The 25,331-nt window shown below is 39.4% G+C and overlaps 2 protein-coding genes across 6 annotated transcripts; one reads left to right on the forward strand and one right to left on the reverse strand.

Annotated features, from left to right (window-relative positions):
* Positions 1 to 16,339, forward strand: LOC120960027 (BUB3-interacting and GLEBS motif-containing protein ZNF207). Of its 5 annotated transcripts, none has more exons than XM_049608845.1 (8): positions 4 to 684; positions 926 to 1,239; positions 1,315 to 2,132; positions 3,538 to 3,702; positions 4,233 to 4,380; positions 6,066 to 6,137; positions 11,610 to 11,949; positions 12,030 to 16,339. In XM_049608845.1, exons 1-6 carry the CDS (start codon positions 644 to 646, stop codon positions 6,071 to 6,073), a joined length of 1,494 nt encoding a protein of 497 aa, XP_049464802.1. In that variant the 5' UTR covers positions 4 to 643; the 3' UTR covers positions 6,074 to 6,137; positions 11,610 to 11,949; positions 12,030 to 16,339. The 5 variants fall into 5 exon arrangements, with proteins under 5 accessions (XP_040239835.2, XP_049464802.1, XP_049464801.1 ...); XM_049608844.1 differs by lacking the exon at positions 6,066 to 6,137 and having other exon boundaries at positions 12,030 to 12,158; positions 13,597 to 16,339; XM_040383897.2 differs by lacking the exon at positions 6,066 to 6,137 and having other exon boundaries at positions 10,341 to 11,949.
* Positions 16,340 to 16,440: 101 nt separating this feature from the next.
* Positions 16,441 to 24,686, reverse strand: LOC120960028 (protein yellow). The gene is made up of 3 exons (XM_040383902.2): positions 24,531 to 24,686; positions 20,341 to 21,247; positions 16,441 to 18,162 (listed from the first exon to the last, which is right to left on the reverse strand). The coding sequence occupies exons 2-3, from the start codon at positions 20,639 to 20,641 to the stop codon at positions 17,027 to 17,029; spliced, it is 1,437 nt and encodes a 478-aa protein (XP_040239836.2). The 5' UTR covers positions 20,642 to 21,247; positions 24,531 to 24,686; the 3' UTR covers positions 16,441 to 17,026.
* Positions 24,687 to 25,331: the final 645 nt, after the last annotated feature.

The raw sequence follows: 25,331 nt of genomic DNA on the forward strand, positions 1-25,331 counted from the left end.
TTTTAACGGATAGAAAGTGCCAGGCAAACAAACGTGCATCAGCGCGTTAAGTAACAAATGTGGTTAACAATCCTTGAAATAGCATCCCAAGCGCCACAGATTAAGCTTAAACGACTGAAAAATCAAATATCTGTGATTTTCGGTAGGATAAATGGAAAATCGGTAGTTTTAGGGCGGTCATCTGTGAATCGGTAGGCATATAAAAAATCGGTAGGAACACAGATAAATCGGTATTTCTGGTCACTCTGTTTGTCACGTACACGCGTCATGGTGTTAGTGAGGGCCATCTTTCTGACATCCACCTCGTCGTTCGTCGAATTGCCGTGAAAAAATTGCAAACGCCCTGTGAAAAGTTAAAAATTTAAGGCCATAATCGACGATATTTGTGCTTAACCTGTGATAAAAACATAGATTTGCCGACATTCGTAACAAAGGCCGATAGATTGGTGCAAAAATCGTGCTCTTGAAGCTGAATTCTTCGTTTTCGTGAGGCATCTGAGAACAAGCCCCGGACGGAATTGAGCAACGTCAGGGGAAGTGAAGGGGAACGATTAGAAGTTGAAAATTTTACCTGTGTCAGCAGCAATAGAATTCAGCTTTTCTGCGTAAAAAACCCTTTGCAGTAAACCAGATCTAACGCAGCATGGGTCGCAAGAAGAAAAAGGCGTCAAAGCCTTGGTGCTGGTATCCTTTTATAAAATATTTACATTTGACCGATTCATCCAATCGTAAATGGCTTCTGATAGACGGCATCGTCGAATGGAAGAGCGTTTTTAGGGTGATTGTTTAATATTTTATCTTGCTGCAAGTGCATCCCACTCCGAAATCGAATTTCACCGTTCGGTTCGCCTTTATTATTATATAACCTATAACTTTCCTTAGCGAAAACGTGCACCTCTCGGTGCAATTATCAACTTCTTAATAGGTACTGCAACAGAGAATTCGATGACGAGAAGATTTTGGTGCAACATCAGAAGGCAAAGCATTTCAAATGCCACATTTGTCATAAGAAGCTGTATACGGGTCCCGGACTATCGATACATTGCATGCAGGTGCACAAGGAATCGATTGACAAGGTTCCAAATTCTCTTCCAAATCGGTCCAATATTGTGATCGAAATTTACGGAATGGAAGGCATACCTCCGGAGGATATTCGTGAGCACGAGAAACAAAAGAATGGAAATCGATCAGAATCGGAAGAAGAGGAGCCGGCGCACAAGAAAATGAAGCAAGCTGAGGGTAATTTTCGTCCACTAATGTGTTAGCTCGAGTGGCTAAATCTAACGTTATTAACCATTTGTCATATTTTTGCAGCGTCCGTATCGCAGGGAATGATGCAAATGCAGAATATGATGCCTCCGCATTTACAGGCTGCGTACAGCATAAACCCCATGATGAGCGCAATGGGAGGGATCAATCCGTACATGGTACCACCCGGAATGCCGATGATGCCCGCGATGATGGCAGGGGCCCAGAGACCCCTCTTTCCAGCCGCCGCCGCAGCCAGTGCTGCCACTGTGACTAGTGCATCAAAGCCGACGTTTCCAGCATACAGTTCCGCCACGATTAGTGCTCCTCCAACAACCAACAGTGCTATCTCGGCAGCAGCAAGTGGCAACAGCAACAACGGATTGGGTGGTGGTGATGCGACGAAAGGCGCATCGTCGTCCATCATGCCTAATTCGGGTACTGCGACCTCTAAGATTGTGCACCCGCCAGAGGATCTCAGCTTGGAAGAGCTTCGAGCGCGCAAGCCCCAGTATCAAAAGCAAATTCAGCAAGCTACTCAGCAAATGCTGCAGCAAAAACAGCAAGAAAAACAACAAGCACAGGTAGCTGCTGCGGTTGCGGCGGCCCAGCAACAACTGCAGGCACAAGCGCAGGCACAACTTAAGCAGCACCATCAGCAGCAGCAGCAACAACATCAACAACAATTGCACCAACAGCAGCAGCAGCAGCACCAGCAACAGCAACAGCAACAACAGCAGCAACAGCAACAGCAGCAGCACCAACAACAACAGCAGTTGCAACAATTATCGCCGTTTTCCTCAGCAGCTGGTACCGCTTCAATCGTTTCCAACACACAAACAACCGCCGCTATGAAAGATAATCGAATGATGTCGCCACAAGAGGTGAGTCCTAATATTCCGTTTGTTTTATGTTTTCACTCTTAACGTATCCATCCAACTTCCTGTCATGCCATTGCCCTATCCTAATTTACTGAGTAGCTTTTCTTAATTGTTGAGATGTATGGTGCGTGAGATAAATTATTTCTATATGGATGTGATCGGATGCGTTACCGTACGTTTGACAGACGGATTATGTAGTCAATGGTAATCGGTAATGATATCGGTTGAATGTATCTTTCATCCTACCTCTAAGTTGCCTTTTTAACTAATAGGGTACTCTGTGGACTGATGGGAACATACAAAAAGTTATCACACACTTAGTGTTGTTTAGTTTTTTAGTTAGCCGTAATACTTAATGCTTAATGTTTCATAACAAAACAGTTTTTCGTATTTTGGTCTAATTTTTATGTTTTTATGTTGTTTATCTCAAATTTGTAGATTTGTTATTGGTTGAGTTTCGTTTTTTTTTTCATATCTTATACGGGCTTTTATGCATGGGTGTTCGGGTATATTATTAACCTGTTCGCTTTTACTTTAATAAATTCCTATAGTGCTCTGCACCGCTGAATGTATTGGTTTTTTAAATTACAGATTTAAAAAAATATTTACTATTGAGTGGTGTGTACTCATATTGATAGACTGCGTTCAATTATAATGTTGTAAATTGTAAAATTGAACGCAGTTGTTGCTAACTATTATTTCTCCGGATTTTTTTACGGTACGTAAGGACATCTTTTAATAGTTACGAGCGATAGAATAGGTGAAAACAAAGACTAATTTTAGATATTTGTTTTGCTAATCTTTCTGACCATTCTGTTGGACGAATGTTCTGCTCCCAGGGGAATCAAAATATTCAAATACAATCCTTCTGTTGTTATGGAAATGGATCACATAGTATAAATTGAATTTTCAGTAGATTGCAACCAAAATTGTGCAAAATAACATGTGAGAATGAATGATTGTAAAGAAGGGACCCCGAGTGGTCTAATGGTAGACGCGCCAACTTTTGTAAAGAATGGACGTAGTTTGATTACAATGAAAACCGTCCCTCCGTGGCCAGGACTGGTTATCATACGGTTACGTAGCACAAATGAGTATAACTACTAAGTCTATATAAACCGATATGAAACTGTGTATATAATTTACGATAAAGGAAGCGGATCCAAAACATAATCTCAACAAAGTTAAGCTCACTCAGCTCTTCCTGATACAAAATGCACAACAATAGCACTCCGTTTACCGTGCTTCCGTCTTCAGGAACTAATCCCTTCCTTCTTGCCCTCTTATATTATTATTTTTTTTATTTTTATGACGATTTCAATAAAAAATTTCATCACAAAATTTCATTAATGTGCTAATTGAAGTTCGTTTTGGAAATTGTGACTTTAATTTTTTATGTGCTTTTCAGCAAGCCGCTGTGATAGCACACGCACATGCCGCCGCAGCCAACCATCACAAACAGATCGAGGAATTGAATCGTGCTGCAATGATTCATCGGTTTCAGGCAGCAAACGCAGCCGCAGCGAATGCTGCAGCAGCAGCCGCCAGCAGACCAGGAATGCCAATCGGAATGGTCAGTTTAAGAATAAATGTAGAATATCATTAGCAATGCTGTGTAGCTACAATGTTGATTGAGTAGATTTGCTTGAATGTAGTTAGTGAGTAGTTATGTCAGTCCTTATCCGTCAACTTGATTTTGTTTATTTTGAATGATGTTTGAATAGCGCAAATGTATGTATTTTTCTGGTGTATAACTTATCATGGATGACGCTATTGGTATCGGTACGAAATTTCATTGAATTTACTTGAAACGAAGATTAATATTACAGTGTATTCAAAATTGGGCTGGTCTGGTGGTACAGTCGTCAACTCGTACGATGTAACAACATGCCCGTCATGGGTTCAAGTCCCGAATAGACCGTGCCCCCATACGTAGGACTGACTATCCTGCTATGGTAACAATAAGTCACTGAAAGCCAAGCTCACTTCACTAGTGGGTACAGGCAGGCCTTGACCGACAGCGGTTGTTGTTCAAAGAAGAAATTCAAATTTGGATAAAATAACATTTGTATAAACGGCTCATTTTTTCATTTTCATTTTTAGGTTCCTGTATCTCTGGGAGGCCCTGTCCCACTTATGTCTCCAATGATGCGTCAAGGACTAGCAATTGGTCCACCGGGAGGAGGCAACTTGGCGCTTTTAGGGGGAAACATGCTTCGTCCTGGTCCCCCACAAATGGGTCTTGGTCCAGGTAGGTACAATCAATACTATCGAAAGTGATCATTACACAATTTAGTGGCGATTTTCCTGTACCCTTAGCTATGCGCATAGATAGCTTTGGATTGTGGTCTGATACGGGCCAAATTATTGAGAACACGTTTCTCAATAAACCAACGTTAAGGAAACGAATATAATTCATTCGTTAGGTAGATGAATGAAGCACTTCCGGATAGAACGATAGATGTGTACAAACAGTGGTGAAACACTCACTAATATCAAATGAAACACAAATAAGCGAAAACATTCAAAGCTATACCGACATACTCAATAACTTTAACGAATTTTGCTCCATATATAAATTGACTATATACTGCAGTTATATACTATAAAGCTTAAGTCAGAAGATTATCATACAACTTAGTATGACACATACTATTTTTTATTTTTTACCTTGTGCTGGGTTTTGTATTGTAAAACACAAACATAATCTGTGAGGTTTGTTGAAAAAAATCAGGAGGCAAGATAGTGTTAAGCTGCCAACAAACTATAGCACACCAATGGTGTTATTTTAGTATAACTGGGTACTTACAGGATTTTGGTAGCTTTTTGAATTTTATTTACATCTGCCATGTTTCATCATAATGCCCTTCTATGATTGATTTCGCTTTTGCTTCAGTCAGATTCAGAACATATTATTATGATCGATAGTTTTTCTTTATCGTTTTACTATAAGATATGAAAGCGTAGTGCAACAAGAAATAGGAGACAATTCATACAATATTATAGGGTTACTTATGAACCAGGACCACTACTTATTTTATCTCTAAATTTACAAAAGCAAGGAACACTAACCAGGTAAAAACGAACGAACGTGAAAAGAATATGTATAGTTTATATCCAAAATCGCATATTGTGCATCAAATAAATTGTGTGAAATAGTTTCACTGACTTTTTAAAAACAAAAGTCACGGTTTGCAAAATTGAAAGAATTTTTTTACTTAAAGCAATATTATTTTACCAGATCGGCTTTTAAAAGAGAGAAAAACGAATCAGTCTGTAAACGTGTTAGTGCCACATTGCTATATATTGAAAGGATGTCGATTAACAATGTGTTTTACATTACAGAATCCAAATGCAAGATAATGATATAATTGCACACGATTAAATTTATGTTGCCTGCATATGCTAAATGAGTTATTTTCTGCAGTTAAATTAGCGGTTTGCTGTTCTCTAAGTGTATGTGTCAGATATCGTATTGGAAATCAAAATAGTAATGATGGTTTCCTTTTCATAACTTTTGAAACGCGTGGTAAAATTCACAGGTAGCATGTATCATTGAACAATTTCGTTATTTTTATTTGTCTTTTGCTTATAAATAATTTCATAAAATGTTCAACTATCAAAATATGAATCACTGGGAATTAGTTAAAACAAAAATCTGCACTAAAAGCCTTTCACATTGACCTGCAAAATTACATCCTTTAGTGAAAGATATATTATTTCTAGCCGATTTAATAGACCTGTGAATTGGCATAGCTAATTATGTAAAACAAACATCGCGACCCCTACCGGTACTCATTTGAAATTGTTCCCCACCGACATGTTCTACTCTAATTTAATTTGTAACTTATCCTAACGAAGAAACTCAATATCGTTCCATTTTTATCGGTGTTATCTCCTTCTGCTATCTTATTGTATATCCCGTATTTTCTACAGTGCAATGACGTCTCACAAATTCGAGTTCAACGCACTCGAGATTTCCTCGTGCGCAAACTGTGTCCGCCCAAGGTATAATAGCGAGGCACATACCTACTCATATAGACTATAATAATATTTTTTCACACTAATGTTAACTATGTATCATTATATCATTGTGATTTGTTTTGGAAACACCATCCCCTTCCTCTTTTGTGTTAATGTATTTGGTTAATTTTCATAAAAAATGGTGGTTTTCTTTCGAATGTGCATTTCACTGTTATGCAAGTTTTTAATTCATTTTAAATAATTTTACTATATACAAGCTTACTGAGCGATAAAACTGAGCTTAAGCACTATTTTTTTTAAAGATGTACTTGTGAATATTCTACATGAAAATAACATTACTATTTCAATACAATTGATTTATAATGTCAAGACATAGAAAATCAACGTATAATATTCATCGCATTAGTAAGATGTTGATTATGCCAAACGACATAAGCGTTATTTAGATTAGACGAATGTTTTGCTTTCTCATATTGAAATGTATCTTCCACATACAATGTAATTTTAAACTGTGTCTAATATTTGTTTTCCATATTGCAACATTATGCTTTCCACATCTTGATTTAAAAAAAACCTAGTAAAATTGTTTGACACTACATTTACAGTAGTACGTCGATTATCCGGTGTGATCCAGGGGTGCTACGAACCATCATATTTGTCCCATTAATGGTTTTGTTGATAAGTTTTACTACAGTTTTTGGTAAAAATGCATTTTGACTACCGACACATTGGTAGCATTTGTCGTGATTTAGAATTGAAGGTTCTATTCTTGGCTGATTTGGACATCTTTGAAAGGTTATTTAACTATTTAGACAATTTAAACCGTTTTTTTCAAACCGAGTAAGAATTCTTGTAATATGATGGAAAGTACTCGAAAAATTGTGTATCACATCAATGCAATATGGCGTTTTGGACGGTTCGTTCAGAACTGGGCTCTCCAAACTACGGCACGCGTGCTGCATGCGGCTCTCGAGAGCCTGTTATGCGGCCCGCTGGTTTGGCTTTGTCTAACTGTTAAAATAAATAGTTAATTAAAAATAAAATGAATGTTTCAAGTTTTTCCTTTTACAGACAAAAATCTAGGTTAAATTTAAATTTTATAATAAATGTATACATTCAGCTAGTATTTTCTTATACAAACGTGATTTAACGTTCACGTTCACATTAGCTAGGTAACGCCAAAATGGCCCTCAATAACGTTATGTCGGAAGCAATGCGACCAGCAAAGAGAAAAGTTTGGAGACCCCTGGTTTAGAACAAACAAAAAATCATTACATTACATCATAACAGAATACAGATATTCCCCGATATACGCTATACTCTATATACGCGATTTTCTTAATTTGACAATTCTTTGGGCAAATTGTACTAATTTAACACATCAAATGTCAAATGCAACATAAATTCCCTTTTGGTCCAATTTTAAAAATCATCTTAAAGGTAGGGGAAAGCTGGGCAAAATGGACATGTTAAGCAGTTATTCAGTAAACTCCTTTGAATATGCCACAAAACACAATTATTCTTGCATCATTGTATGCCTTAACCATTTATCTATTGATTAAAATCGCCACATAGAATGAACAAATACAACTTCTTCTATTTGCGTAACGTCCTACGCGGACATGCCGGCCTATACAGGCTTTCGAGACTTAATTCATTTCCACGTAACCGGATAGTCAATCCTTGCTACGGGGGGACGGTCCGGTCCATTCTGGGTGAACCCATGATCCCATGACGGGCATGTTATTGTATTGTATTCTCTTCCTATCTTTTGTTTTGCTGTTCAGTAAAGCCCTTAATATTGTTCCAAAAAAATGGTATCAAAATTAAAACAGTTTTTACATGTTTTAATCTACAAAACGAATCTTTTTAAGCTTTGCCTGCTACCATTATTGTGGGGACAAATACAACACTATAGCCTCACCAAGCGCCATATGTCAAAAGCATCTGCCCATTTTGCCCCACATGAAGCATTTTTGTATTTTTTGTTATATTAGTAAAAATACGCATTCAATGGCCTTGCTTTCTTCAGACAAATTGTATAGAAATATCATATCTTTGAAAATAAACCATGTAACACTTCCATGAATCCCTGTGACACTGGTATAAGCTTATTTTCGAAGTGGCAAAAATTACATCAATATGCTACTATATCTTAGTTTGCATTTTTCTTGGTTATTTGTTATGTAAGGGTTATGAAACTTACATGGTGTTCATAAAATGTAATGAATGTAATGAAGTAATGAATACATTTTGAGCATTGAAAAGTATATTTGTAGTGAAATAATGCTTAAACAGAAGGTGCCCATTTTGCCCCGCTTTCCCTTACAAAATTGTAATATTCAGTTGAAATCAAATCAAATAACTAATTTAGTGGCTAAAACGTACCACTTCAAGCTATATTATACGAAAACTAGCTATAATTTGACTGAAAACCTCGAAATTTGACTTACGCAAATAATCGAGATACGGTATTGCCTCTGGTCCGCCTTAATAGCGTATATCGGATAATACCTGTACAGCAATGTTGCAAATAACGTTAACGGTACAATTTACATTCCACTGTTTAAGTAAAATTTGCAATAATTACAACAAAACATACAAGTAGTGACAAATTACAATGCATCGAGTACTATAGCGAGTTGCTGTGTTATTAGTCATTAGAAAAACGTGGTTGTGTAGCTGCGATTTTTAAAAACGGAGAGGTACTCCCCCTCGGATAATGAGGTTTCGGATAATTGACGTGGTTTTTTTTTTATAATTTTGGGACAATTTGTTGACTCTTTTGTGCAGGAACTTTATGTTTATTTAATTTATTTGTTTTTTTTTTGTTCGATGGTCCAATTAGCCCCCTCGAGAACAACACATTTACAATATTCCCAACAATTTTATTAATAATAATTATATTCACAATAATTCACAAATTAGCTTATTTAGAGCAAAGCAATGAATTAGGGAAACAGTTGAGGGTTATACCAGGTTCATAAAGACGGTTATAGATTATGTGACGGTAAATGGACTTTAAGGCATACTTTTGCTGTTGGATTCCAAATGATCCTGTCCACTTCCCGTAACATAACGTTCACTTCCTGTATGAAAGAGTCCAGAAAGTGTCCCGAAACTATGAGAACCACTAGAAAACCCTGTGTACTGTCATAATTCTATTTAAACTATTTTAATATTGATTTGAGAGCACCAAAGAGATTCCATTGCTTTAAGTACGTTTTTAAAAGCTTTAGTTTGCTGCAAGCTTATTTAAATTTTAAGTTTATGTTTCATGGTGAGTATTTATAATTTTTTCGTTATTTTTTTATAGATTATGTTTATAGTTCATACGCAAATGGGTTACGTATACATCATCGTAGAATTCGTATATTTCAAGCAATTTATTTGTGTTTTACCAGTTCTACTGCTCTTTTCATTAATATTGTGTGCTGTCACAAACTTAGCGTTTGTAATTTAAAATCATAACGCTAATTTTTACTGTGCATGTGTAACAATGAACCAAATAACAAAAACATATGAATTGTTTTAAAAAAAGGATGTTTTTACACACATTACATTCAATGATACACTCTCAATTGGTTGTTGTTCACTATGTGGTTGAACAATGCGGGTGTATGGTAAACGAGAACAAAGCGCTTTCTTCGTACATGCAACGCTATATTTATGTGTAGATATTGGCACTAACCATCTTTGAGGAATATATACTATTTCAATGTTTAGAAGATGCAGATGAATGATTGATCGACATCTACAGTTATCCATCATCAGTCGAAAGAATAGATTTAACTAATTTTCATTATTATTTACCTTAGACGAGACTAATTTTATACACTTTATCAATAGCAATACAAATTAGCCTATTTAGAGCAAAGCAATGCAAAGCAAAAAAAAAAATATTTATTTACATTTATTGTGTCGGTTATGTCTCTAATCAATGTTTAGGTGTTATTGATTTAAGCACGTATTTTGCATGATGTATCATTGTTTGTTATTTATTTATTGCTGTAATGTGTTGTACCGCGGTCATACGGATAATGTTGATGATTGAAGTACTTAAACATTGGAAATGGGGTAATACGCGACAATAAACATACATATTATATTCCGTATTGTTTTGAGAGAGTGCCCCTATCAGAGATGGGTTGCTTGTGATGCTGGGTTGATGCAGGGAAAAATCATCCACGGTGCCGACTCCTGTTGTTGTCTCTTTTTCTTTTGCAGGACACCAGTGCAGTACAATCGAGAAATGAAAAATGAAATAAAATGTTATAAAGGGCTGGATGATAATTTCATACCTGTTACCACTCTTCCCCGTGTCTAAGATAAGCCTATAAAAATACTACTAACATCACTTAAATGTGTATTCTACCCCTTCTGGCAGTAACCTTGTGTGTATGTGTGTGTGTGTGTATTTGTTGTGAGTGTATTTGAGTGTGCGTGTGTGTGCGCGTGTTCTAGGTTTGGTTCCTCTATTGTTGATAACCTTGTGTTAAATGTGTGTTAGTGTATAGCATTACTTTTAGGGGCTTCTGTATGCTTAGAATCGTCGCCAAGATGTTATTATTGTTTGCACTTTCATTCATAGCCGAGAATACCAACAATCTCGCCAAACAATTCTTAACTAGCTAACTATTATTTCCTATTGCATACAAATGTTCTGCACATTTAATTATATATCTCATTTCATTTTCATTTCTTTCATATTATGTCCTTTCATTTGTCCTGGTTGCCTTCGAAATAAGAAACTAATCCAATGAATGCCTATTTGTAGTTATTAATTCATTCGTGTTTTGTGTGTGTGTGTTTTTGTGTCAAATGTTGTAAAATGTTAACGTAGTCGATTGATTAATTTTCCCGTTTGCACATTTTTTTACAAATTGATCTTATATATGTCTCAGTATGATCATTGTAGATTCGTGTTAATAATTTTGCTTTCATACTTGTAGGGTTCTTAAACAATGATTTAAGAGAGTCGCTATAAAGCTACCAAAGTTCGTCATCGCAATTATATTGTACATTACTATGTTTACATCGCTGAAAGCGGTCGCATTTCGACTCGTGCGGTTGGAAATTCAAACAATCTGGCAGTACTAAACAAGAACAACGCGAGCAGATAAGCAAAACAATTGTTATTCGTATCTATGTTCTATATATCACTACACGTTGTCGTTGCTGTTTTGGATATGGTTATCATTTGGATGATTTTTTTTATCGTAATAATGTTGACTTAATTTTGTTACTGCTACTATTGATATAACCGCTAATACTAATATTTATGCTACAACTGCTACTACCATCACAACCACTATCATCACCATCACCATTAGCAGCGTCGTTTTGGTTCGGAATAAATACAAAAGAATGAAATCCCCAAAATCAAATAATCTAGTTTTACGTTGAATGGAACGCCGTAATCCAGTATATCATTTCTAATACGATACGTCGTTTTGCGTTTGTTTCTTTCCATTGTTTTTTATCTGCATCGAAAAGGTGGTTTAATTACGCAAATTCCAACTGTACCAGGCATGGGTGTAGTTTTTCCTGGAGCACCTATGCTGCCGATGATGCCACCACGATTCCGGTGATTGCCTCAGCCAGCGCTGCTACCACAAAATCCAGTTGCACAACATCGTTCACTAGTAGCGGCTGCCACGTCTGCTGCGTTACCACCGTTGATGCAACAGCTTCCATTATCAACGATCTATCCATAAATGCGAGATGAAGAAGAAATACGTGGCCATGGCATATTAGGAGCATATTACCTTAAGATTAATGTGAGTTACGCATCCTGTAACGGCCTGGATGCTGCGTGGTAGTTGAATTCAAACATGTAAGTAAATAAAAGGTAACGATTTACATGTACGCGGTAAATGATACGTTTGTTTTTATTTTCTTAAACACGGTTTATAGAATGCAGCAACTTTCCGTTTATTTTATGCAAATGACAATGGGATGTAAAAAGAATATTCATTCATCCAGTGTGCAGCACCATTTGGTTGTGACATTTATCTGGTTTTCGCCAGCGTGTTAATAGCAGCGGTATGTGGTTTTAATTAATTTTCTATAGTTCTATAATCTTTACAAAAAAAAAAGACGAAAATGTTCCGTAGGTGAACAAATTTTAAGGCAATAATTCTGTAATAATCCTAAAATACCAAAACATAAGGTAAGGAAGTTGGGTTTAGTAAAATCTATATGATAACAATGGTAAAAAGGATACGCCCTGAGATTATGTTTAATCAATCTAAAATGCTCAATTGCGTGATGTGAAAAAATACCCACATCAAAATAGAGCACATAATAATCGCCGCCAATTTAAGGTTAGGGCTGAGAAAAAATGAGCTGTTCAACTATTGACACCATGCATAAAGGGGAAAATATTTGCGTTTCGCTTTGTAAATGTATGCACAAAAATTACACACCCATCAGCTATACAAATCTTATACTCTGTCAAGATTTTTTAATTACTTCTTAGTCAGCAATTACATAAAAACCCAATTCTCAATGCGTTTGGACGTTAAACCTGTCTTTTAACATATTTAATTGTGGTGTTTGCATCGCACCAGTAATCATGAGAATATCATTATTATATGTGCATCGTAGACGAAGTGCAATACCATGGCAGCTGATTAAGCATTTGTAGTGGTAAATAGCTCATTGTATTTGTTATTGTTGCAGTAGAACTAAATATTGGTATACAAAATTGCTATTATAATGCGTTTTCGTACAATAACGACATGGTAATATTACCTATTTTCGCTTCCTAAAAGAAAAAAAAAACAATCTAGAAACAGTCCCTCATTACCTTTAACTCCATACTAGAATGCTTTCAAATCATGAATATATTTCTTACTATACATTTAGAATTCACACTAGCAATAATGTTGCCTGTAGTGCCTGATAATATTGTGAAACTATTGTTGTCCATTGAAATTACGAAAGTGAATGAGTGAAAAGATACGCGTAAACTATATGTGCTTAGCAGTGATTGAAACACGTTTACAATTTGCCTTGTTTTCGATAATTTTACTGCATTTGATTAAAAAAAAGGCCATTATCTGGAACTAGTTTGTGACATGGGATGGATATGGAATTAATGTTTCTTTCGTTTTCGTTTAATTTGGCATTTTTGTGGTGTTTTAAAATACATTTATTATTTGGATTACACGTAGGATTTAACATAAAATATGCGATGTTTTTTTTAAGGTTTCGCTCAAATTTTAGTTTAAATATGTTATTGATGTTATAATTTTCAGTTTTAGCTTTTCTAAACATGCTCAATAACAATAACTATAAATGGTGTGGTATACTTTATGATTTATTATGGTGGTGGACTAAAATGTAAACAGTAAAATTGACTAGTTTTTTCCTCGTGGAATTATATTCCTGTATATCAGTAAAATCCATGAAAATAATGTTAGAAACGTAGCTCATTGATTTTTTCCCCCCATTTCTCCCTGGTCTGACGCTGTTGTAGTGAACGCGTATCTTCAATAACAAATAATAATAGTCATCTTCCATCGTAAATTTGGCCGTGCTCCACCACATCATACGGTAATAGTTAAGTACCCCATCCATGAATAGTTAAGCATGGTCAAAACAAGCATTGCGTTCTATTTATGCGATTTTCACTCGTACACTCCCAGGTTTACTTCCTTATTTACAGTAAGCGTCCACAAGGTGCAGTACCATCGTACCTCAGCTGGCAGCCATAAGCATTACTCGGCAATGAATTAGTAGCGCATTACTCGACGATTTTAACCATGAGCCGTACGTACCAGCTAAACAAAGAGGAAGAGATAAAGGGAGAGTGAAAGAGGAGATAGCGTATATTAGTAAATAGTAATAGTTTCAGTTGGTCGTGGATCCCCTTTCGTTTGCATCTTTTGTAAGCTTTACCTCTAACTTCATCACTTGTACTCCTTTTATATGTTACTCTAATCCTATTGCCGAAAACTGCAGCCTAATCGTGATCGAACAGGTGATTGTATTGAGAAAGTCGTGCCGCCAGAACACTACTCTACTCTCAGCAATCACAAAGTTGATGTTGGACGGACATCGTTCCGTTCCCACCCTTTGAGTGGTTGGTAGCGTCGCTTCAACCAGCTTCATTAAGGGTCGGCGACATTGGTCAGAGCTTGAGAGCTGTTTTAAGCAAGTTGACCATGTGTCACATCAGTTTTGTTGAGTGGAAAGTCCCTTGCCTGAGAGCTTCGAAGGCAGGCGAAATTGTTTGCACAATTTCACAGTTCCTCTATTTTTTTTTGTTTGATTGTTTTTAGATGTGGTAATATGGGAAGAAGGTTTAATGTGATTTGTTACACGGTGAAGATGGTGTATGGTGTGGTGTTGAAGTTGTTTAATTCTTCTTTAAATAATGCTTTTAATAAATAGTTTCAAGCTTCATAAAGCATTAGCTTTGTCCTTGTAATAATGGATCATGAATGGATGAGTTATTCAACAGTAAAAGTGTCGGAAATCTTTTTATATTTATAACATGTTACACGTATGTTTTGTTGGATATGGTCTTACGTTTTGGGTTCTTTGCTTTTCACAAACCGTTCTTCATTGCTACTTATACAACCTATCGTATTTGATAACTACTTTTAAAATAAACTATTTTAAGTTAGCCCTGTTTGCCGTTATTGTGATGATTTTTTTTTATTCTCACCACCTACGTATTGGAACTGTTGGACTTTCCATCCCCTGTTCGTGATCGACAATTGGGTAATTTAAATTTGAGTACAAACATCACGTTATAGTATTAGGGGTTTTAAAATGTAGTCCATGCCTAACTCTTTCCTTCCTTCACTTTCTCTCTCTCTTCCCCCTCCTTCTTTCTATCTCTCTCTCTATCGCGCGCTCTCTCTGTCTCTCTATTACTTTCTCTTTGCCTCTCCATGTCCATGCCTCATGTGTGTTTCCCTGTATTTTGTTTCCTTTTTTATTTCTATTTCCATTCTCACTGAGTAATGAGAATATGCGATTTAACATGAGATGTTTAAAATTACAAAAGAATTTGACGAAAATGTTGTATTGTAAGCATATCTTAATTTTTGTGAGTTTCTTCGCATATCTTCCTTGATAAATGTTAGCTGTTGCTAATTTCATTGTCCTCTGTTGTTTCGGTATTTGTCTTTGTGGTCGTCTGGTATCGGTTTTGTTTGAATGTGCGGCTTTAATACGCTTCATACGAGGGTCTATATTGTGGGTGCGTGTAGAGGATTCTACAACAGTGAAGTAGAACCATTTTGAGTTAGTTTGGCTATAACTGTATGACGCAAGTATGAGTTTGCTATGAAAACTGTATATTCATGTATGCCTCACAATAGGAATCAAGCGAAAAGTGAAACTGTCCCATGCTTGATTATTGTTGCATTGTTTAGTTTTACCTTTCAACTAAAGTACTTTTATCATTTGTTCCGCGAGTTTAATAGTTTTTACAAATAAGCATTGATTGATACATCGATTTCATCTCACCTTCACCTTTTCATCCAACGTAAAACGATACTTTCGGTTTGATTAAATATGCTGCATCTGTAAAAAGCAATAAATGGTGTATCATAAATGAGATAACAACACAAGAAATCGCCAGTTGAATGGTACTGTTTATCAATCCGCCGCACTGTATGAGCTATAGATTTGGACATATATTTGTGAAGTACGTTGTGTGTAGCTTAAACCACATCTAACTATATAGCACTCACCTGAATTGGTGCCAGTTCCGAAGCACGCACTTAACAGCAGACGTTTGGCTTTAAATTACAACGTTTTCAAGGGATGGCCAACAAATCCGTCGTGACAGTGGTGCTCGGAGAGCATAAACCCGAGTGTTGTCGTAGAAACATATTCGCTGATAGAACTATTGAACGATAAGCAACTAAAACCTAGTGCAAGAAGCAATTGTTGACGTAAGTTTTTAGTGTGCATATTTCTAGTTTCCGATAGCAATCAATGTATGTATGGGTTGTATGTATATAGCAGTTATGTATAGTAAATATACATAAGGGCTTTTATGCATATATAAATACACAGCTACGTGAGATTGTGCCACGCTAGGCAAAACGAAACATGTTAATAGTGTTTTTATTTGTTAAGTGTATTCATTAGGCGATAAACTCAAACTATTCTTTCGATTATATCTATATGCGTAGCGTGTCACCTGAGGTATAGCACATGAATGGAAACATAATAAAATAAATGTATAAATTCAAAACTCACATTACGATTTCCTAGGGTATAAGTGCGCTGAACATGATGACGAAGAAACAATAGAATATACCATATAGCTGGTATATGATGGGTATGGTAAGCCACAGAATTATGCTCCAATGTTTATGAAAATTTTATTTATTTCAACGCCTTTTTCTGTTCTACATGTATTTTGGTACAATGACTAATGATTAACAATTATGACACAACTGCACGCAACCTTTCTCAAAAAGCTCAAGGCAACGGTTATGAGTACCGTGGAGCGAAGTGAATGTGTCTGTGCTGGACAACGAGTAAGCTCGGGCATAGAAGGTAGCAGAGAGTCACAGTATGATATATCTTCCGAATGCAATATAGCAATATAGTTTATGTGCAAGGGTTCGATGAAAACGAATCCTCCATTTCAAAAATTCGAAATACAAGGGGAATCGCTTCAAGTAAATGTGGTCAGATAGAATGCCTTTCCTCCATAGCTGATAGATATGATTACATCTACTGTGTGAAAGCAGTTCCATTGAGTTGATTGAATACTGATAGCAAACACAAAGCATAACAAGTAACACGTTGCTCTATATCAATATTTCTAACAGAAACGAAAATGTAAGTATTGCAACTGAATCGTCGCATGCAATAGCTCACACAGATCCCTGATTTTCTAGTTGCTCAGCAAACAAAGATAAATCGCCCGTCCGTCCCTATATCCTGATGCAGTAGGACACTCGCAACATAGTGATAAGCATCGAAAGCACCACTATCGCATTAGTATGCGACGGAGATGGCCATGCACTGCTCGAACCAGCCTTGGGTGCGATGGTGCTTGTGGAGGGTCGCAGAATATCACCCAGATTGGTAATAATATCTGGCAGCGGCTTAATGTTTGTATCACAAGCGGTGTTTTGTATTGCGTCCTTGACGGTGGCGGTTAGAACACGGAAGTTGACATCGTTTCGATTGAGTGATTCGTACATGTACTGGTGTAGTCGATCGGAAAGCACCCAGAGGTTACTTTCGTCGTCTACCTTAACATCGTTGGGGAACACCATGTCGACGGTGCTCATATACACGCGACCGAGCGATTTGATTGTGTATGCGCGATTGGACGTTTTCCAGCACGTGATGGCATTTAGGTTCGGCAGCGCGTAGAAAATGACGCCCGTTTTCTGGTCGACGAACGCCACCCCGGCCTGACCGTTCGGTCCGCGGGATCCCAAAATCTTAAACTCATGGTAGTTGCCCGATTCGGTAGCGTACGTTTGATTACGAAGCACTTTAGTCGACACGGAAAATTCGTTCAATGAGCTGAGCGGGTGGAAGTAAAGCGTAGAATAACCGTCCGATTGCGGTTTCAGCGCTATGCCAAACAGCCCATCGTCCCACTGGAAGTTGATGCCGGTTATGTTGTAGTTGCCTGCCAGCGGGTCGGGATGGAAGTAGTGATGTTTCACACGCCACGACTCTTGCTGCTTCCAGGAGTAAACAACCAGTCCCGGGCTGCCGAGATCGGCCGCATAAGCGTACGTGTCATCGCAATCGTTATCTTCTACCGCAATGTTGGCGTAGAAGGAGTTCTCTTTGAGATGATCCGCCGGGAATTTGTATCGGCGCAGCAGATTATCGTTATGCAGATCGTATACTAGCAGGGAAGTTGGGCTTGTGACGGTGGTATTTCCCAGCAGTTCCTCCACACCGGTATCCAACACCCAGAGACGACCGCAGCGATCAGCTCGTATCCGGAAGGGTGACACGATTTCCGGAGCTTCCGTCTCACTGGTGCGCCGGTGTGCACTCCAGCTTGGATAGGGGTGCAGGCGGGGTGATTGTGTTGTAGTTTCTGAAAAGAAGAAATAACAAGCGTTAGTTACTCAAGCTTATTATAACATCGGATGATAGAAATAGTAATAGTTAACAATTCAAACAAGAGATCTGTAATGTTGTTTTCTTATAAAACTACTATAAATATACTATAGCGATCTGACGCCTTGTTATCGCTATAGGAATGTTGTATGGGTTACACATTCGATTTAATTTTACCCTAAATTTGCTATGCCCTAAGGTCTGCCCGTTGCCCGATTCGTGTAAATTAAACTAGTGTTTGCTAGCCGAATCGTTGCCCGACACGACAACAATCTATAATACAAATACATTGATTGAAACAAGCATTCAAAGCGACCGAAAACTTGTTCCGCGCGAACTGGAGCATTGGCAATTGGTTGTTTAACTGTGTCTGCAGAGAGGGAAACGTGCTAAAATGTAGCTCCACACCCTCGTTGTGGGAGCCGCGAGCCTGTGCTATAAACACCCAACCTTGGAACTCTAATAAGACAATAGTAACATTCACTGGGGCCATGATATGCATTTTTTTCCAACACTTTTATTGAGCTGTAGTTCTGCACCATCCGATGGCGTCAGTTACCGGTGCATGGCCAAAAGGGTTAAATGATTGTTAATCGATCGCGAGACATGATCACTTATTTGCAGTGGTACAAGGTTACCCATGCGAGCATTCACTCTCGGGTGGCGAACCAGTTCCAGGCGATAATCATAACTTCCCCTTATGTGCATTAGAATTAACCGGTGTTGCATTGGGTTGGCATTACAGCTTGCTTCAGATTCCACAAGATAAACATAATTGATTCTACTGTTTGTATGACTGATCGTATGACACTTGGTTCATCCGATCAACTGGAGATTTCAATTCACCTATGAGTCTTATAATGATGAATGATGTATAAGACTTAAATACACTATCTCAAAGCGATACCTTAGGTTCAGCTTGAGTGATTCATGCTGTTGAAACCCATAATTTAAAATGGTCTTAATTAAAACACGTCATAAGAACATTGCGGGTTCCATATGTTGAATGGAATTTCCATTTACTATTATGGGTTATTCAGGTAAATCACAGAAAGCCGACAAACTCATTAGTGGATAACCGTGACTTAATCAATCTCAGTTGTTGCACCAATTAAAAATACTTTGATAGTACGTTACACCTTCAGTTTGAATAGTACACTTTGTATAACATTGCATTTGAGTTTTTGTAGTTTAAATTTAAAATGTAATCACTCATGCTTATTTAGCATACACTTGCATTGGGTGCGTAAGATGCGGTGAAGTGTTTGTTTTTACACAATAATTATTATGCAAACATTTTAAATAATAAATATATGTACATTTCATTATCCACCTGGTCGATACTGTGAGCAATTAAAGTTGACATCACTAAGGGGGGAGGGGGTATGGGTTTGAAGCCTAACATTCAGCTGCTCCAATGGTACAGCGTGACCCGGAGGTGTGCGTGTGTTTGTGTGTGACTAAAAACAGTAGCGCACAATAGCATGAAACAATAATGGGAAGTTGTGCTACCAAAGTGACCGCATAATTTATTAGCCGCAAAATGTTGCTCTAACCTCCAGCGGTACAGCTGAAGGTGGCCTTAATCTAAGCACCTTCGCGGTTCTTGTGTACACCAACACAGGGGCACGCGCGCGTGAAGGCGGTACGCGGATGTATTAATTCGTTGGCGCGTGCGCACATACATACTCGGTCGGTATTGAAAGGCGTGTGAATTCGATGGTAAGATAATCCGATCGTGTCGGTTGATTTGGCTTCCTCATTTCACGACCGTGGTCAGGGCTCGATCAGTGCAGTGGAAACTGCACCTAACACGAATCGAAACACCCTTGAACTCTAGGCACACCTAGCTGGAGCCGCACGCCGCAGTTTGCCGGCTGTAGATGTTCATTTTTATTCAAATGTGCAACGATCATGCATTATACCAGGTATGTCAAAGTGGCGGCCCCTAAGGGATTGGTTTGCGACCTGCAACGCTGTCAAGTTATGAATTATCCAGTGCATATGTGGGAATGAAATACCTATACCATTGATATACGAGCTAGATATGGCGACCCGCTAGAACGGCTGTTCGTGTTCGAGTCACCAGGGATCGCTAATCGTTGACAATTTACAAACTGCTTTTTCGATTTAAATGGTGAAAAATAGAGCTTACCGTTGATGTTGATGTAGGCCAACGATGCTGGAATGCCTTCCTTCCACCGGGGTAGTGTCAAAAATAGTCGCTTTTTGTACACCTCCAGCCCAACCGGTATTACATTCTCCGCAATGTAGCTTTTGCTGGCGATCGCTTCCTGCCGTTCAGTTTCACTTGGAAATTCGAAATCGATTTCTTTCCATTGATATGCCACCCGCAAATTGTCGTTTGCATCGATATGCACCGGTAGAAGGGCTAGTAGCATGCAGCAGCTGACTGTAAAAGCCAACGCCACAGGCGTTCCTCTAACCTCCATCATTGGTACTGCTCCGTTTTGCCGCAAACGGCTGTTTGTTAACTTCTTCACTTTGATGCACCAGGCACTACGTTTCAATCACTGTAATAGCGTTAAGCAATCGTGCGCCTATTCTGGTGTCTTAACGTTTCACGAATCACTTATGTCGAGAGTGGTCGACCTAGCACCACCGAACGTGAGTTGTTTAAAATGCATAAAAAACACACACAACTGTTCGAAACTGACACCTTGCTCGCTGGGTATTGGCAATTTAATACCCGACTTAGAACACTTTCTTGAACACTGCTCGAGCTAATCTTCTAACTCACTTCCAGCCGAATTCGTCGCCGTTCACGGCAACAGCCACTATTGTACTAGAGTGCAACTGCTCAAACTACTCCAACGACCACTCGCGGAGTTCAGGCGGCGAACTCGTCGTGTACGCCAACCTTCAGCATCCCGGCAAGAGTTGCTCAAAGCAGCGACCGGTGGTTCGCTCGTGCTCCTTCGCTCTGCACCGTGCGTCGTATCATTCTTTACCGCTCGCTCCGTTTGCCTTCGGGCGGCCACTTCGGCGGCACTCGCTCTAGGAACCGCGGTCCACCTTTCTCGTCCGGCACACCAACCAACCTGGATGATAGTGAGAGGAAACAAGAAGAAAACGATAGTGACCAAAAATTAAAAGAACTTGCGCAGTAAGGTGAACAGCTTTTTCGTGCTCCCCTGTCTCGCTGCCACTCGTGAGTGGTGCCTATAGGGGTGCCGTTGCCAGTCACTGCCATCATCCCCCTCCCCACCCATCCAGAAGTGCCGCTCTGCTGTCCGATCTTTCGAGCGCAGCACTTTTTGTCGCTATTGCTTAGTCGATGGCTGTGTTTCCCACACGCGGTGAGCTTTTTGATTTGCTAGTTTAGTCGACGGTAGTGTATGTACAGGGCATCGCGCACTATTGATCATCGTGGACATCGTCGCTAACATAAAAAAAGGAAACACGCACTCATGAATTTACCCATGATGGTTCACGACGGTTCAAGATCTTTCCCATTGGTACTGCGTTTTGAACCATTGCGTTGACAGTCGCGCATGTTTGCTCGTTATGTCTCGCCGATGTGACTTCATTGAGTGGCGTTTAGAGCTTAACCTTGAAGATTCACCCAGGATCCAGAAGGTTGGTTTGTTTTTTTTTTTCGTCGGCTCCATGCGAAGCAGCTCCATTCCTTCATTAAGTTTTCCATAGAAGCTTTCAATAGCAGGCTGATTTTTACGACACGATATTCAAATTCAAACAGGTCCTCGTTTGCTTGCGGTTTTAGCGTTGACAAAGGTGTGGTCGTCATCGCGTAGTCAGGCGTGTTTCGTTGCCGACTCGCTAAAACACGTCGCTGGAATGTTTGAGTCTGGGGTTTTGTCTTTTGTTAGGGGTGTACAAACGTGTTTCTGAAGCGTGTTCTTCATTTATTTTTTCATTAACTCACTTGAAAAGAACAGCATATTTTAATCGTGAAAACGCTTTCTATTGTAATGCAGCTAGTTATATCGATCAAGCAAACCCCATAATGTCCATAACGGATTAGCGTAACGTATTTTGATTCCCTCGTATGATTCATTGCTTGGCATGGGAAGTTTACCATTCGGTTATTTGTATATTACCTCCTCAAGGATTTTCCCAAAGTGTGAATCATTCTTAGGAATTGAAGCGTTGACTGGTTTGCACTACTTGTAATTCGTCACACAAGAGCAGACAAAGAGAAGGAATCACGTTCCCAAACGTTGTAGCTGTTGTTGACAGTTGTTCAAATTGGTTAAAAACACTTCTCTATTCATACTTGTTTGATATTTTAATTTACTTAACAAATGCTATTGATTGATAATATTTCTATTAAACACTCAGAAACGAAGGGATCGTTTTTTTTAAACTCCTTTCCTTATTAACTTGAAATTACCATTTTATCAGTATTAAGCGTAGCCTATCCAGTATTGAACTTTACTTTGCGATCGAAGGCAAGATTAGATATTTACGATAGGCGATCGATATTCGATTTGATGACTTGCTGTTTGGAAGTATCTTTTCAAACCGTGCGCTGCTGCCGTTGCTGTGCTACGTTTGATCGGTTTGATCGAGGTGAATGGATCGTTCAGACGTCTGGACTACGGACCTGTATCTAACACATGCATTGTGCCGATTTACTTTCAGTGTCTCGGACGGTTTCTCCATTTTGAATGGAGTCTCGTCCCTTCTAGATCGGCAATAAGAAATCTATTGGCAAAAATTGCATCGGACGGATCTCAGGGCCTGTAGCCAATTATATGGTGTAGCTCAATGCTGTTCACGTGTTAGCAGAAAGTTATGCATCGTTGAGATGGGGCTAGCGAATGACTATGCTGTGTGTCTAAAAACCGGCTGAGCACAATTTCAAGGACACCGGGAATGTTGCAGCAATCAAATGTACCCCTTATACGTTTACACGTGGATGGGTTAGCTGCAACATCTTCTGAAAAAGATGTGAAATTCTTGACGAAGCCAACTCTCCTGAACAAAGCTTTAGAACTTGAGATCTAGCTTTTCGTTAGATATATCTTAATTGATCAATTCTGTGGAGCTTTAACAAAGCAACCGTAACAAAAGTTTGCGTTCCCTCCCTACCAATGTCCAAGCATCCCGAATGTCATCCGCATCCGATGCCTGGTGTTAGACAGATAAACAAACCAGAGAGCGACCGTTGGTTACATTCATGCCGGAGGGAAAAGGACCGAAAAAAGGGCAAAATAAAAACAAGAAACATCAGCGCCGCTGTGGCACGTTGCGGCAGTTGTGTATAGCTGCACGGCGGCAAAATCTAGACAAACAGGAGAAACAGGTTTTTTCGCTCGTCTGTAGATGACGGTGCTAAGGTGGGAGAAAGGGTAGCATGTGCAGGGAACATGGCCTTTTGGGGATGTATGGGTGGCAGAGTATTAGCTACAAAATTCACGCTACTGCTGCACCCAGCCAGTGCCTGTCCGTCTTAGAGTTTCGTACTTCATTTCAAAGCGTCACCCGCTGGTGTGTGCGCTGGTTCTTTCGTACCACCAAGTTGGTACCAGGGTACTAAACAGGGTGCAAATCTCGGCTTCCCATGGATCGATTACGGGAAGAGCAACTGTCTGTTTTTTTTTTGTCGGTTTCTTTCGACGATGGAACGTGGGATGATGTGGCGCTGTTTAGCACATACTGTCATACCCATTCGAGGGTCAATTGTGTAAATCACAGTGCCGGTAGTTGTAGGCTTCACATGCAAGCTGAACGCGCGCCCTCCGGGGTGCATCATAATGTGCGAGAAATTTCACTTTCTACTCCGACCGATTCCGAGTACCGTCCGGGGTTTAGCTTATTACGGGCAGTACAGGCAAATTGCTCTTTTCTTCGATGCTTCCCGACGAAGTGATGGATGCGCATTTAGCTAGCTCATCGAACGCCACTTGCCCGTTCGCATACCGATCGAAGCGTGGAGTTTGCATTTCCTCCCCAAATTATGGTGGGGCCCGAGGACGCAGACCGGGTGGGCACCCACGGTGACGATATGGCAGGCACTATTATTCGCTCGCCAAAAAGTCTACACCAAGCATCCGGTGTGGCACACGTAATATAACGGTACAGTGGGTCTTCAAACTGCACACCATTGGGCACTGGTCAAATTGTTTGTCTTGCCATTTTCTTCGAAAGCAATGTTCCGCATTCCAGCAACGCGATGGGGGGGATGCGAGCTTATTAGATTAAATTGACCACATTTGTTTCACATAGTTTCAATGATGGTTTACAGTACAATGTGTTGCCGATTGATCAATGACTTCATACACTTGCACGAAACTACAATAGAAGCTGCTCTAACCAATTTAATCGTACACACACACGTGAACCCTCTGGAATACTCACTTCGGTCAAAAAACACAGAACAACAGGCAAAGCAACGTATTTTGTACGGTAAGAAGTACGATCACGAGATTCACGTGTTGATTACCAGCGTCCGAAAAACGTGGCGATCCACTCTCGGCAACTGCGAAACAACGATTGACGTCGCTGGAATGGAAAGTATTTGGTGTGGCGGATCTCCTCCATTGAGAAAAAGCTACCCCCATCAAACCGGATCGTCGCGCGTTTGTCAGCGCCACGGTGCGAACGATCGATCGCTCACACATATATATATGCATGTTGCTTGTGTTTGTCTCTCGCTTTAACCTATGTTTTTGGCTGCTCGTTCTTTTGACGTGCACTCGGCGAATGCTTTTGGGAGGTTTTGTTTAGGAGCTGAAAACGGGGTGCCCTGCTCCAAGAAGAGATCAGCATCAGATGCTGCATTCAGCGAAGTATATTCGAGAATAGTTCATGTACAAAATCGCGTACGCAATCAGGGCACCACGCTGTGTAAAGCTGTCCAGTCAGGTGTAGGTAGTTAATGCTGCGCGTACCGGTGCCAGCATATTATTTTACTCTGTCGCTGTACGCTTCGTGTACTTTACGCACGAGCGAGCATACATTGATACATGTGGTTGTGTGTATATGACACCCTCGTGCACGTAAGGGAAGCATCGTCACAGGTGATCGTGGTACAAAGGTAACGTGTCGGTGCGTAGGGAAATCCCGATGTTTACAAAACAATGCAGAACTGTACATACATACCGCTTGGCATGATGGGATGAATGGGAGAGCTTACTGTGAATGCATGCACACGAGATT

The sequence above is a fragment of the Anopheles coluzzii genome, chromosome 3, assembly GCF_943734685.1.
Source record: "Anopheles coluzzii chromosome 3, AcolN3, whole genome shotgun sequence".
NCBI lineage: Eukaryota > Metazoa > Arthropoda > Insecta > Diptera > Culicidae > Anopheles > Anopheles coluzzii.

Bases quoted from the DNA above. Each gene is read 5' to 3' on its own strand.
- LOC120960027 (XM_040383895.2), top strand. From the start codon at position 644: ATGGGTCGCAAGAAGAAAAAGGCGTCAAAGCCTTGGTGCTG. The intron at 2,133-3,537 runs GTGAGTCCTAAT...TGTGCTTTTCAG, and splicing joins GAATGATGTCGCCACAAGAG to CAAGCCGCTGTGATAGCACA. The intron at 4,381-11,609 runs GTAGGTACAATC...TGCATCGAAAAG, and splicing joins ACAAATGGGTCTTGGTCCAG to GTGGTTTAATTACGCAAATT.
- LOC120960028 (XM_040383902.2), bottom strand. From the start codon at position 20,641: ATGATGGAGGTTAGAGGAACGCCTGTGGCGTTGGCTTTTACAGTCAGC. The intron at 18,163-20,340 runs GTAAGCTCTATT...TCTTCTTTTCAG, and splicing joins GGCCTACATCAACATCAACG to AAACTACAACACAATCACCC.